At 45.0% G+C, this 13,295-nt stretch overlaps 1 protein-coding gene across 6 annotated transcripts; it reads right to left on the bottom strand.

Moving 5' to 3' along the window:
* Window positions 1-7,883: 7,883 nt before the first annotated feature.
* On the bottom strand, window positions 7,884-13,016 carry LOC142818135 (uncharacterized). 6 transcript variants are annotated; one of them, XR_012895607.1, is made up of 4 exons: window positions 11,678-13,016; window positions 10,873-11,134; window positions 10,157-10,269; window positions 7,884-9,604 (listed from the first exon to the last, which is right to left on the bottom strand). XR_012895607.1 is itself a non-coding variant. In XM_075896514.1 (4 exons), exons 2-4 carry the CDS (start codon window positions 10,967-10,969, stop codon window positions 9,438-9,440), a joined length of 387 nt encoding a protein of 128 aa, XP_075752629.1. In that variant the 5' UTR covers window positions 10,970-11,134; window positions 11,678-13,016; the 3' UTR covers window positions 7,884-9,437. The 6 variants fall into 6 exon arrangements, 4 of the variants coding, with proteins under 4 accessions (XP_075752629.1, XP_075752630.1, XP_075752631.1 ...); XR_012895608.1 differs by having other exon boundaries at window positions 7,884-9,598; XM_075896514.1 differs by having other exon boundaries at window positions 10,157-10,279.
* Window positions 13,017-13,295: the final 279 nt, after the last annotated feature.

The raw sequence follows: 13,295 nt of genomic DNA, 5'->3' as shown, positions 1-13,295 counted from the left end.
GCCACCAGGCTCAACAAAAAAAAAACTTTTCTTTTTTTTTATGTTGGCCTAATGCCTCTACTTCGATAAATTCTATCTTAATGGTAAAAAAAGGTAAATTTTCAGCTTAAGTTCTCTGCCATTTACGGCACACTGTCCATATTGTATTTTTCCAATATTTATTTTTGTCCTTTCTCTCTAATTTTCTGCCACCAATACTCTAACCGTCTCTTACTTATTTCAATCGCGGGTGTGTTCAGCTTTCCATTGTTGTCCCTAAAACCCAAGGCTTCCTGTAGGCTCGTGCCCAAACGTACACCTGGGTGGATATCTCCACATTCAATCAGAACATGCTCCGCCGTTTCCTTATCTTTCCCGCAGCATGTGCATTGTTCTTCTTCTTTACTGAATCTTGCTTCATTCCGCGAGCGTCATTCCGCGAGCGTCTGCTACAGCGCTTACGGAATGCCGCGTACGTTGTAATAGACGTTTTGGTGGGCTGTGCAAAGCCAAGCACTCGCCTTTAATCAATGACTGTAGCTAAAAAAATAATTGCTCGATGGCCTTAAGCCACCGAGCAATTATCGACGCATGCAATGTTTTAAAATGTGCCTCAAATGCCTTCCCCTATTTAACGCGACCAGTTACCTTACATTTCATTAAAGCTGCGCTGCTACTTAACTAATTCGGTGCAATCTAGCACGGTATAGTGGTGAACGTAAGGGTGTTTTGTACCTATAGTCAAAGGTAGCCTTTGTTACAATATTCTTATTACAAGACACGTGAGCGACTTTGGTGCCTGCAGACGAATTGTGCGGAAATAGATAGCAGCAGTAATCAAATGAAATTGTGAGCGCGATTTCGCTGGTTCCATGCACCGCAGCATGTTTATAAAGTCGGAATGCGAGAACGTGCATACGCTTACGCTTAGGTATATGTCTACGTAAAATTAGGGATACTCGTCGGGAGGTGTCTCAGTGCTAATGCTTTTCACAAAACACGGTGCAAATATTTCGTCCAGCGTTGTTTGAGTGCGCAAACAAAGCAAGGGACGTGTATACGAGTCTTGAGGTCGAGAGACGTTATCACACGTGCGAAAAGGATGAAGAAAGAGAAAGAGAGAGAGACTCTCGTTTCGGCTTCGCGAAAGCTTGAAATTGATAGATAATGAAGACAATTTTCTGGCCCAGCAGACGTCAGGGAAAGTCTCCGCAAAGCAGCGTCAGATGCTCGGAGAGCATAAAAAAGTGGATTACGCGTTATATGAGAGTGACAGCCACTCAGAAAGCGAGATGAAGTGTGACTGTCCTTAGATGTGAGAATCAATGCTGATTAGGAGAGTTGAGTTAATGAGCCAAAACTTTCCTAAATAACGATAATGGTAGCAAACTGAGCATTCATCTAGTGAAAGTGACACTAGTGACAGTGAACTCATAATAGTTGATTAGCGTTGTCACAGGCCGATATATATTTTTATTTTCTTATTTATATTTGGCAAACTATGAGGAGGTAGCCTACGTTAGAGCCGGCTATCCCAACGTCATGATAGTAATGTACAAGAATAAATAGCGCACGGCTATACATTCACACGTGGCGGTTTCTATCTTCTAGTAACCTTGGGCAAACGCATTCTAACAATTTTTTCTATTTTTGACAAAGTTTCACCAGACGTTTCTGCATTTGGCTTCATTCGAAGGAATGACGATATGTCAGCAATAGGGTGAATGCAAGCACTGCTGCAGTGGACGAGCGGTTACAGCGCTCAACTACAATCTAGGAGGTACTTGGTTCGATTCGCAGAATCACTGAGCGCTATTTTTTTTTTCAAGAGGTTGCCCGGCCTGACATTATGCGTGGTGGCGGGTACTAATTTTTTGAGAAGTAGGCTTTCGCACTTGCTTCTTTCACTCCCCTTTTGTTCCAAAAGCGCTGTACTGTGCTCCTTCAAAAATTAAACAATTCAGGGTTCATAATTTTCTCCTCCATCCTCTCTTATCGCAAAAGTGTCCAGTACTGAAATACCAATAACATACCTGGTATATCACTTTTCACGTGTTTAGATATTCGACCAGCAATCAGTCTTCTCGGTGTTTTGAAGAAAATCTACACATGCAGTGAGCTAACTGCTTGCAGCCAAGCTGACTGCCTTTGTAGGGACATGCTTTCATGCTAATTTGGTGGGCATCATCACATGCAGCAAGACCAAAGAGCACGGACAGTTAGAGCTGACGCAAACAGAGTGATTAGTTTGTGTCTTCTCTCCAGCTATTTGTCATGCTGCACGCTTCAGTGTAATGTCGCTGTCAATGGTTAAAATTAACTATAGCAGTTAATCGAGTTCTGCTGAGAGGGTCCCCTATTGTCCAGAATGGAACAGAACAATGGCAATTTGATTTGTGTGATAAGGAGATACCCTGCTTTTGGTTACTAGAATGAATTTCTAAATGCTGAAGTTCATTTTTTATTAACAACAGTTCCAGTGCAGATGAAAGGCGCATGGACAAAACTTGTGTATTCAGCTTGACTAGGTTTGTGACCTTAATTGTCATTGCGAACCGGTATCACAGTATGCATAAATATCACACACATATACAACCACGGGTGATAGCTTGCTTATTCTGAATAAAATTGAAAGGTTGAAATCGACATATTCCACCAACGCAATGTGTACGAGATATGCCATGTAGAGTAGCTATGCTGTAAACTAATCTTCGCAGGTTCGTTCCATTTTACCCAATTTCTTGCCCATGACTGTAGGTTGGTAAATGAAACAACTTTTTGAACACACATATTCTGTGTAAGGTTACATTTATTTTTATGCAGTACAAAACAAAGTAAAATGTATAATGGCTCAAAATAGAAATAACTAGAAACAAATTCAGCCAAATCATTACCAAACTTACTCACCAATGATAAATGGATTCTCATTTAAAAGATAAATACATACATACATACATACATACATACATACATACATACATACATACATACATACATACATACATACATACATACATACATACATACATACATACATACATACATACATACATACATACATACATACATACATACATACATACATACATACATACATACATACATACATACATACATACATACATACATACATACATACATACATACATACATACATACATACTGTACCGAAGCATAGTGGCGCCAGCTCTGTGCCAGCGTGAAAGAAGACGTTGATGTCCGTGTGTGGCTCGTGCTTGCCGGGTTTCTGCCTGTACCAGCTTGTTGCGGCTAACGTTTCTGGAATAATAACCTGTGTTTTTACGCAACCTTGCTCGTTGAATTTAGTGGAGGTGCTGGGTAACGTCCTGGAGCTCCGCAGCCGTAAGCTACCATCTCAGTCCGTGATGACCGAGCGCGTTGATCCCCCCCAAGGCTCTTCCACGCTGCCACCTGTCATGTGTTCTGGTGTACTTAGTCTGCGTGACCCACCAGTATACAACGGCACTGAAGATCAAGATGTCGAGGACTGGCTGGCAGAGTACGAGCATGCCAGCGCGATTAACAAGTGGGATGACCCTGCGAAGCTGACTCACGTCATCTTCTACTTGACGGATTTGGCCAACCTATGGTTCACCAACCACCTAGCCGACATCCCCACCTGGTCGGTTTTCAAAGAGGCCGTCACCTCGTTTTTCGGTCGTCCAGCCATGCGTAAGCTCCGTGCTGAACTGGGACTGCGGGGACGATTTCAGCGAAACGGTGAGAGCTTCACGAGCTACATTGAGGATGTGATCAGCCTCTGTAGGCGAGTTGATGCCAGGATGACGGAGGCTGACAGAATTAAGAATATAATGAAAGGCATTGATGACGACGCTTTCCATATGCTTGTGGCCAAAGACCCACGGACCGTCACGGCCGTGATTCAGTTATGTCAAAGTTTCGATGAGCTGCGCAAGCAACGAGTTTCTACACGTCGCGCTAATACGCAAACAGCTGATATTTCGGCCTTGCAGTGCAAAAGCAGTGGCCCCGACTACAGCGTGTTAATGCCTCAAATTCAACAGTACATCCGGGAAGAAGTTGCTCGACAGCTCTCTCTTGTCGCCACCATCAACGAGACCCCCACAACACTGGACCACTCACTTCGCCGTGCTATTCAGGCGCAAGTTGCCGAGGCTCTCCCTTCGCCCGCATCCCCAATACCAGTGGCTGCACCGCTGACTTATGCAGAAGCCGTCCGCCGACCTCTTGCCCAACCGCCGCTTCCTTCATACAGTCCAGCCAACAACTACTACAGGTCACCAGTTTCAGTTTATCCGGTAAATCGGCCCTTTCCACCACCTCGAGCACCTGTAAACTCTTGGCGTACTCCCGATAACCGACCCGTCTGCTACAACTGCGGTATTCCAGGACATGTCGCGCGCCACTGTCGTCGCCGTGGATTCTATTTTAATGATGTGCAGCATTCCGGCAACATACCTCGGCAATCAGAATCGCATGTGACACCTGATTCACATGACCCCCACTCACGTCGACCAGACTTCAGCCGACGTCGATCTCCTTCACCCCGTCTTCGGTCTCCTTCCCCCATGCTTCGCCGTTCCAACCACGCCCAGGAGGAAAACTAACAGTCGCAGTTACTGAGGCAAGAGCTGCGCCACCGACGAAATTTCGAAGGCCTCATCTTTCACCCCCTAACGAGATTGCCGTGTTTGTGGACGGTTTCGCCACAACTGCTCTTGTCAACACAGGTGCCGCTATTTGTATAATCAGTGAAGTGTTATGCCGCAAATTGAACAAAGTGACGACTCCACTGGTTGAAATTTCTTTACGCACAGCGAGTTCGCAACACGTCCAACCTTCTGCCACATGCACTGCTCGTGTTGTGATTCAAGGAGTGCTTTACGTCGTTGAATTTGTCGTCCTTCCGCATGCGTCTCATGAAATCATCCTGGGATGGAACTTTCTTTCCGCTAATCATGCGGTTGTTGACTGCGCTCGTGCTCAACTCGTTTTGTTTCCCTTCAGCACGACATTCATAGATCTCCCTCGCTCACCCAAAAAGGTGATCGTCGCCGCTGACGTCGTCATTTCTGCTTTTTCGGTCGCCGCGGTATCTCTTTTGTGCAACGCCGTTTCCGATTCAACTGCCCTATTTATGCCGTCACAAGAATGCGCTCATCGCCGGAACCTTGTCGTCCCGTTTGCCGTCATAACACTTGCCGATGGCTCCAGTGTCGTGTACGTGTGCAATCCGTTCCCTTGTCCCGCTACCTTATTGCATGGCGAATACATTGGGAGTATTGACACTTATGATGACATCTTTCCTTTTGATGCCGGTTCTGATACGACACCAATGTCCATGAATGCTGTCACAGCTGGCACCGCGCCCTCACTACCTGACGGAGACGTTCTGTTGCGCAGCGTAGACACCGGCCTTACGCAAGACCAGCGCAATCAGCTCATTCAACTACTTGACCGTTTCCGCGCCTCCTTCTACCACGGACAACCTCCCTTGGGACGCACGTCAGTTGTCATTCACCATATCGACACCGATCATACGCCACTTCGTCAGCGCCCCTACCGCGTCTCGCAGGCTGAGCGTGACGTCATCACTCAACACGTCGACGAGATGCTGCAACGTGGTGTTATTCAGCACTCACACACTCCTTGGGCTTCGCCAGTGGTCCTCGTGCGAAAAAAAGGATGGCTCCATCAGGTTTTGCGTGGATTATCGTCGACTAAACAACATCACACGCAAGGATGTTTATCCCCTGCCACGCATTGATGACGCCTTGGATTGCCTTCAAGGTGCGGAGTTTTTCTCTTCACTGGATCTGCGCTCTGGATATTGGCAAGTGCCAATGGCTGAACCAGACCGTCCAAAAACGGCGTTTGTGACCCCTGACGTCTTATATGAATTTAATGTAATGCCCTTCGGTCTTTGCAATGCGCCTGCGACTTTTGAAAGAATGATGGACAGTGTCCTCAGGGGACTTAAATGGCACATCTGTCTTTGCTATTTAGACGACATAGTTGTATTCTTGGCGAATTTTGAAACTCATCTTTCCCGTCTGGAACAAGTTCTCCAGTGCCTTACGGCCGCCGGGTTGCAACTAAACTTAAAGAAATGTCGTTTTGGCGCCCGCAAACTCACAATTCTCGGCCACGTCGTTTCAAAAGAAGGAATATCGCCAGACCCTGCCAAACTGCGTGCCGTTGCCGAGTACCCCAAGCCTACTACCATAAAGGAGCTTCGTAGTTTCGTAGGCTTGTGTTCGTATTTTCGGCGTTTCATTCGCAATTTTGCCTCTATAATTGCCCCTCTGACTCAGCTTCTCTCCCGTAGCGCGGACCTCTCTGGCTGGAATTCCCACTGCGATGAGGCATTCACGGCGCTACGCCGGCTACTCACGTCTCCGCCAGTTCTCCGCCACTTCGATCCCAATGCACCCACTGAAATTCACACGGATGCAAGCGGTGTCGGCCTCGGTGCCATTCTCGCTCAACGCAAGGATGGCTGCGACGAGTACGTTGTCGCCTATGCTAGCCGTACACTAACGAAGGCAGAGTCCAACTATTCCGTCGCGGAAAAGGAGTGCTTGGCTATCATTTGGGCTATAGGAAGATTTCGCACCTACCTTTACGGACGCCAGTTTGATGTTGTCACAGATCACCATGCCTTATGCTGGTTAGCGTCCATGAAATATTCTACTGGCCGCCTCGCTCGTTGGGCTTTACGCCTTCAGGAATACGATATCCGTGTTGTTTATCGCTCAGGACGCAGACATTCAGACGCCGATGCACTATCCCGTTCTCCACTGCCTCCTGACATTGCCTGCTTATCAACTGCCAATTGCGATTCGTCATCGTTGAGCATCACTGACATGCCATCCGAACAGCGCAAGGATCCTTGGATCAATTCTTTGCTTGACGTCCTCTCTCACAGTTCGTCAGAAACGACCTCACGCTCCCTCTCTCGTCAAGCAAGACGCTTTGCTGTCCGTGAAGGCTTGTATCGCCGCAATTACGTGACGGACGGCCGTAGGTGGCTCCTTGTCATCCCTCGTCATTTGCGTTCGGACATCTGCGCTGCCTTTTACAATAACCCCCAGTGTGGCCACGCTGGAGTATTTAAGACTTACTCTCGCCTTCGTCTAAGATACTACTGGCGCGGCATGTATCGGCACGTTCGCCAGTACGTTCGGTCATGCACCACGTGTCAACGACGCAAGACTCCTTCTCACAGCACTGCTGGCCCTTTGCAACCCTTAACCTGCCCAGCGAGACCATTCGACCGCGTCGGAATTGATATTTATGGTCCTCTACCCAACTCTCTTCGAGGCAACCGGTGGATTATCGTCGCCGTGGATCATTTGACACGCTACGCTGAAAGATCTGCGCTGCCTGCTACCACTGCGAAAGACGTTGCGTCCTTTCTTTTTCACCATCTCATTTTGCGACACGGTGCACCTCGTGAATTACTGAGTGACTGTCGACGCGTGTTTCTCTCGAACACCGTCGACGAGCTGCTCAAGGAATGTCGCACTGTCCATCGGAAATCCTCGGCATTCCTATACATACATACATATATATACGCACACACACATATACATATATACACCCATACATACATACATACATACATACATACATACATACATACACTCAGGTGTAAATAATAAAATGAATGGCTATAAAACAACAATTCTAATACACTCATTTTGAATATACTACAGAAAGTAACTTACGAGAGAAATCCACCGGCACTGTTATGTCTGAACACGGTGTTTCTCGAACCATCTCGCAAAAGCTTGATGCATAGTTTTCCGCTGCTGCCCAGTGACAAGCAGTTTTTATAAAAAACACAACAATAAAGCCTTTGAATGTGTCATGCTAAAGAAAAGGGCTGTGCATCAATATTTTGTACATGTCTGCAATATCACTCTGTTTATTTACATAGCTTGGCTCATTCACAACCCACTAACAAAGCATGTTAGGACACTTGGGCTGAAAGTTGGCACAGCGCGAGTGAATTATAGACAATACATGAATAATACAACTATAAGCTACTAAGCTCCTTGGTGCAAACAGTGTTTATATTGACAGCTATAGGTGCCATTTCGTTTCCCCAAAACACTTCTCAAAAGTAGAATCAACTTTATTTAGCTAAAAGTTTCTATTCTGGCGCGTCGTGGTGGCTCAACGGTGGAAGTGACTCTTTCGGCCAAGAAAACAAAGACCAATTATTTTTCCAGTTCGTGAATTCACCCCATGCTAACATTGAGGCAGCTGGTAGGAGTGCTTTTGGAGAGAGGAAACCACCACATTCCCACCAGTTGTGGCCTTGGGTAGCTACTTCACTTGGACAAAAATGATGAAAAACACTTCTCAAGAAGACTTCAAAGTTTGCACACCAACACAGTTCCCATACAGCTGTCTATTAGTCTGCTTGAAAAATATTGAGTTTACTGGTGGGCAAAGACTGTACACTATGTGAGGTGATGCTCCAGTGCACTGCATGTATGTCTTGCTGCTGGCCTCAACTGCGATGTTGCCTAGCACATATGTGTAAAATAACAACTAATACTATGCGACTGCAAAGTAACTATGTGTCATTTGCATGAAACAGGGACCACAATAAAAGAACATAACATTTGCCTTCACAACGTTCAAAAACTGTAAATAAATTTCCACAGAGTTTTCACAGTTCATCTGAGGATAGTAATATTGGTTGTAAACACATTCTTACTTCCACTAACAAACTATTTTAAGAGGCCAGATTCAATATTAGACTATAACAGCACTTTTGTAGGGCTAAACAATTGTACAGGCACCTAGAAAAGCACAAGTGAATGCATGCTATAGCTACATATAAAAATAACCACTTTTATTTCTAGTCTGAGTAGAGCTGCATAGATGATAAGTCACTTGCATTACATTCTGAACAAACCTATCTGAGCAAAGTATACATTTAAAAAGTTACACTTACACAGTAGATAAGTAGACTGTTGAAGGACGGACAGGCAGTGGGATAATACCCAAGCACTAAAATCTACTGTTAAGATATACTAGCAGTAGTGATGATCCTCTTCCTTCCAAATAAAATAATCCACATAGATTCACTTCCCAGAGCTTATACACTCATGGCATCATTGGTGCTATACAAATGAGTGTACACAGAAGGTTTACATCGACTAAGTACATAATTACTGCATCAATGGCTTTACTTCTTGTACTACAAAGAATGCAAACACAGTTACCATTGGCGACCATGGATGCTGTGATTTCTGGCATGCAAATGTAGAGGCACGCAGGCACTTAACACACATGTTAAAAGCTTCAGCTCAAAAATATTTGCCCACTAACACTACAGCAGCCTTTAAATTAGTGTCATAGTTTGGTATCTTCCATGCAAAATTTAAATAATTTCGAATGCAAGCAAAGGAACTGCTGAATAATGCACTGCTAAGAAGTTAAGCAGCAGCTGCTCCTGACATCACAATGTGCTCTTTCCGCTGTTGTAAACTTTGAGCAGGAGAACAGTCACTGGCAGTCCCTTTATACTTGTTGGTCTTCTGTGCTCTGTTCTTGATACACTGTACATGACCGTGGAGCACCGAACCCCTTGTTACTGCTGGAACTTAGAAAAATACAGATCATTGTTACAACCATGCTACATGCAAGAGTGTATAGTTGTTAATTATGTGGTCATATTTACAGATATTGTATTTTCAGAAGCCAATGACAAGCCTCAACACACACACACACACAAACAGTGAAGGCTGAAAATATATTTAGTATGATACAAGAGCAAAACCACAATGTTATAGATGAAGGCATGAAACTTCTGACAGGCATCAAAAGCCAATAGAGTTTCTTTTATTTTGACTTTACACTAGGTGCGAGAAGTAGACCACAAATAAGTTCACTAAGAAACACAAGTTAGACTGCATTACAACACAACAGCCAATGTTGATAACTTTAAGGCTGTCTAACATAGCCAGCTCACCATACCGCATATAGGAGCTAATGGGCAGTCTAGAAGACACAAAGAACTTGAGGATTATGAGTGTGCTTGTTACTGACATCTATTATTCTAAATGAAGAAAACCTTTCAAAAATGCACTTCATCAGGGGAAATAATCATACGCAACAATCACAACGGGCTCCTACAGGTGCCACCAAAACTCACCATTATTGTTGATACCAGTGTCTTGCCGGATGGATATGCTGTGTCCTGCACAGAACACCAAAGGAGCGCTCCATGACTTGGATTGCATGTGTGCTAGCTGCATCGCTCGGCTGCTGAAGTAGGCTAGCCACAGACAGAGAAATGAGAAGCCATGGCTTTGAAACACACTGAACGTCACCTTTAGAGATCAACAATGCATACTTAGGTCAGGTACAATTTGTAGAAAAATATATATCACTATGCAATCGTGGTGAACATGTTCGGCTGAAACACAAGCAACAGCACTGAGAGAGAAAAAGCTACATTAGGTAAAAGATGCAGTTACTGGCCCTATGTCATCTGAGGCTTCTTCAATAGGTCTTTCTCCTTGCAAGTTGTGAACAGCCAGGCAATTTTCACCCACTTGCTATTTCCTTCCAGAGCACTTGATCCACAGAGAGAGTCACAAGCTCGAGAGCTCAATAAGGAATCAAAGTATTTGTGCTCATTTCAAAGCACAAGCTTTTGAGTCTCAGATTATTGGAGTTTCATTCATAAGCTGCAGGCTTTCAGCTTTCAACATTCTCAATTACCTTGCAATTTAGTTTTATAAATGTTGAATAAGAATTATGTGTAAGAATATTACATGTATCCACTGAAAGCAACCATGCTTGGGTTTTCAATTTGTGCACAGTAAGTGGTGTTCACGTAATCGTATGTATTAAAGAAAAACTAACCTTGCAGCCAGCCGTTAAGCAGTTTTGTGCCCTCGAAGCTCCCAAGCAGATTGCAGTCTTTCCAGATGAGGCTGCCATGCATGCTTCCACGCCACATCCGCTGAATGATAACAGTCCCAGCAGTGACATAGGCTTGCACAGTTAGGGAGAACGTGTCCTTCCTATTTTTGTACAGGTGCTCGCTCCAAGTAATGATGAGGATTCATGTGCCAGAATGTGCAACCGATGCATCACAGGACCTTAACAAACCAATCTCTGCGATCTGTGAAGAACCAAAAACGAGATATTTAAAAACAATCATTAAAAGCACTCACTTCTAATACTTATTTGAGGAAGCTATCACTTCGCTAAAGTGACCAAAAGCTGCTATAATCACTTTGAAATAAACTGAAGCCTCATGTAAAATTTACGTACCGCAATACATATGTCCTACTGAAGTATAGTACTACCACAGTGGTAATCATCTATAGAACTAATTTTCCAAAATAACATAAATTTTTTAAGTGCAAGCTGGCTCCTGAAAAATAAATTCACATTAACTTTCCAACTATCAAACGTGGTCAATCGACAGGCCCAACCTCATAATCAAACAAGAGCTCACTGAGCTCACTTGTATCAAATCACAAAAAACTTTTTATGTATTTGCTGCATAATATATGTATGTATATAACAGTAGTAGTAAATTTTTCATGCTTCAACTTACCATAGAGAAACATTACATCTGATGGGCTTAAAAACTTGCACACGTTATAGAACTGCGTGATTTATAGTACCGGTGAAATTTAGTTCTGCAAGGTGAACTCACCGATGGCAGCATTTAGTAGCCGTCGGTGTCATAAGGAACCAAGTACGGCCAACAGGCAAAGGGCATCTGCAGACTGGAAGCTGCCAATGACAGCAATGAAGGGCTGGCCAGGCGTGGACATCCATTGATAAAGTGTAAGTACTGGCCATGACCGGCTGTTGTCAAGGCTCTAGTGCCGGGCAAAACGATGGCCAGACGAACTCGGAAACCTGTAGTTAGGCGATATTGGCCTACAACTTCATCCAAAGCAAGGCACCGGTGAAATCTTTGCTTTTTTGGGGGGCTGGAGGGAAGCTTGACGTTCACGGGCTCTCGCTGCCACATAGAACTCTCAATTTGTTACCGAAGAACAGTCTAGGCGCGCTTCCAAAGTAACACGATCCCCAACAGAAAGTAGCATCTCGCAGTTTTGGTTGATCACATTGCAGCGCTAGGACTATGGTTATCACAAAAAGGAGAAGTGACGACTTAACAAACAAAAGCGCCAAGCTGCCCCACCACGACTTCGCAGGGCAAAACAGTTATCAACGCTGTCTTTCAATTTTGGGTCACACGAGCACAGCTTGTTCACAAGCCTTGGAACGTCAACACAGCACCACTGTTCACAACGAACATCGTTTCACTCCCGAACAGTACATTGCTCTCAAGTAAATAGAAGCGTACGGGCTAACTAGTGGCGAAGCAAGAACCGAGCGCGTAGTTCATACGTTTCCGTACGTACTTGGGGTCACTCAAGTAACGTGTCAAAACGCTGTCAGTCCGAAATGTCGCACAGCACCAAACTGAGAGACTGGAAAGTCAAGCGAACGAACTGTTACCGGCACACAAACACACATTGCAGGCTTCTCGAGTGCTAGTTGCCGTCGATACATCGACGCCGATCCCCGCTTGATAACCACACCGACGCACAGGCTTCGCTGCGCTTCACCGTACACCATTGCACTGCCACAGCTTTCCGCACTGCTTACACGCACCGAAAGAGCTGCTGTTATCACAACACATCCGGTCAAACGCTGAAGTAACTCGTGCGAGAAGCGTTTGCTGAAAGTCGCACCGACCGATATGCTGTTTACGACGCCATGTTGTTTTCGACAACTGCGCAGCACATAAGATGATAAGAGAGCTCTTAGAAAGTACTTGCACTATTTTCACGGCGTGACAAAATTTTCTCTTATGTGCGAGGGGGGTGATATGACGAACAGGACAGGCGTGCCAGATGAAAGAAGTGTTTTGGCAACGTCACGGAGTGAGCTGATGTAGAGGGTATTGCTTCACAACCAATCACAAGCTGTGCCTGTCGGCCAAGCCGTCGTCTGCTCGCGTTTGTCGTCTGCTTCGATCAGAGCATGCGACAGGAGATTCGCCTTCGCAACGCTATTATTCTCAGGTCAAGTGGTCGCTACGTCGCACAAAATACATGTCAGTGGCTCGCTCTACCTTTGAATAATGTTCGTGCGCCAAGTTAAATGGCTGGTAATTGACGCAGGGATGAATTCAACCAAGGTTTGCTCCAGAATCGTGAGGGTTTGCATATTTTCGGTGTCATACAAAGTTACTAGGGTCATTTCATTCCGATTGCTTGCCATAATATCACGGTCCATATCGGTGAAGATGCATG

Source organism: Rhipicephalus microplus, chromosome 5 (assembly GCF_043290135.1).
Source record: "Rhipicephalus microplus isolate Deutch F79 chromosome 5, USDA_Rmic, whole genome shotgun sequence".
Taxonomy (NCBI): Eukaryota; Metazoa; Arthropoda; class Arachnida; order Ixodida; family Ixodidae; genus Rhipicephalus; species Rhipicephalus microplus.
Note: the sequence above shows the minus strand (reverse complement) of the source record. Positions and strands in the feature narration are given on the sequence as shown.

Coding starts and splice junctions, on each gene's coding strand:
- LOC142818135 (XM_075896514.1), bottom strand. CDS start 10,969: ATGTGGCGTGGAAGCATGCATGGCAGCCTCATCTGGAAAGACTGCAAT. Junction 10,280..10,872: donor GCTTAACGGCTGGCTGCAAG/GTTAGTTTTTCT, acceptor GTCTGTGGCTAG/CCTACTTCAGCAGCCGAGCG. Junction 9,605..10,156: donor CACTGGTATCAACAATAATG/GTGAGTTTTGGT, acceptor TATTTTTCTAAG/TTCCAGCAGTAACAAGGGGT.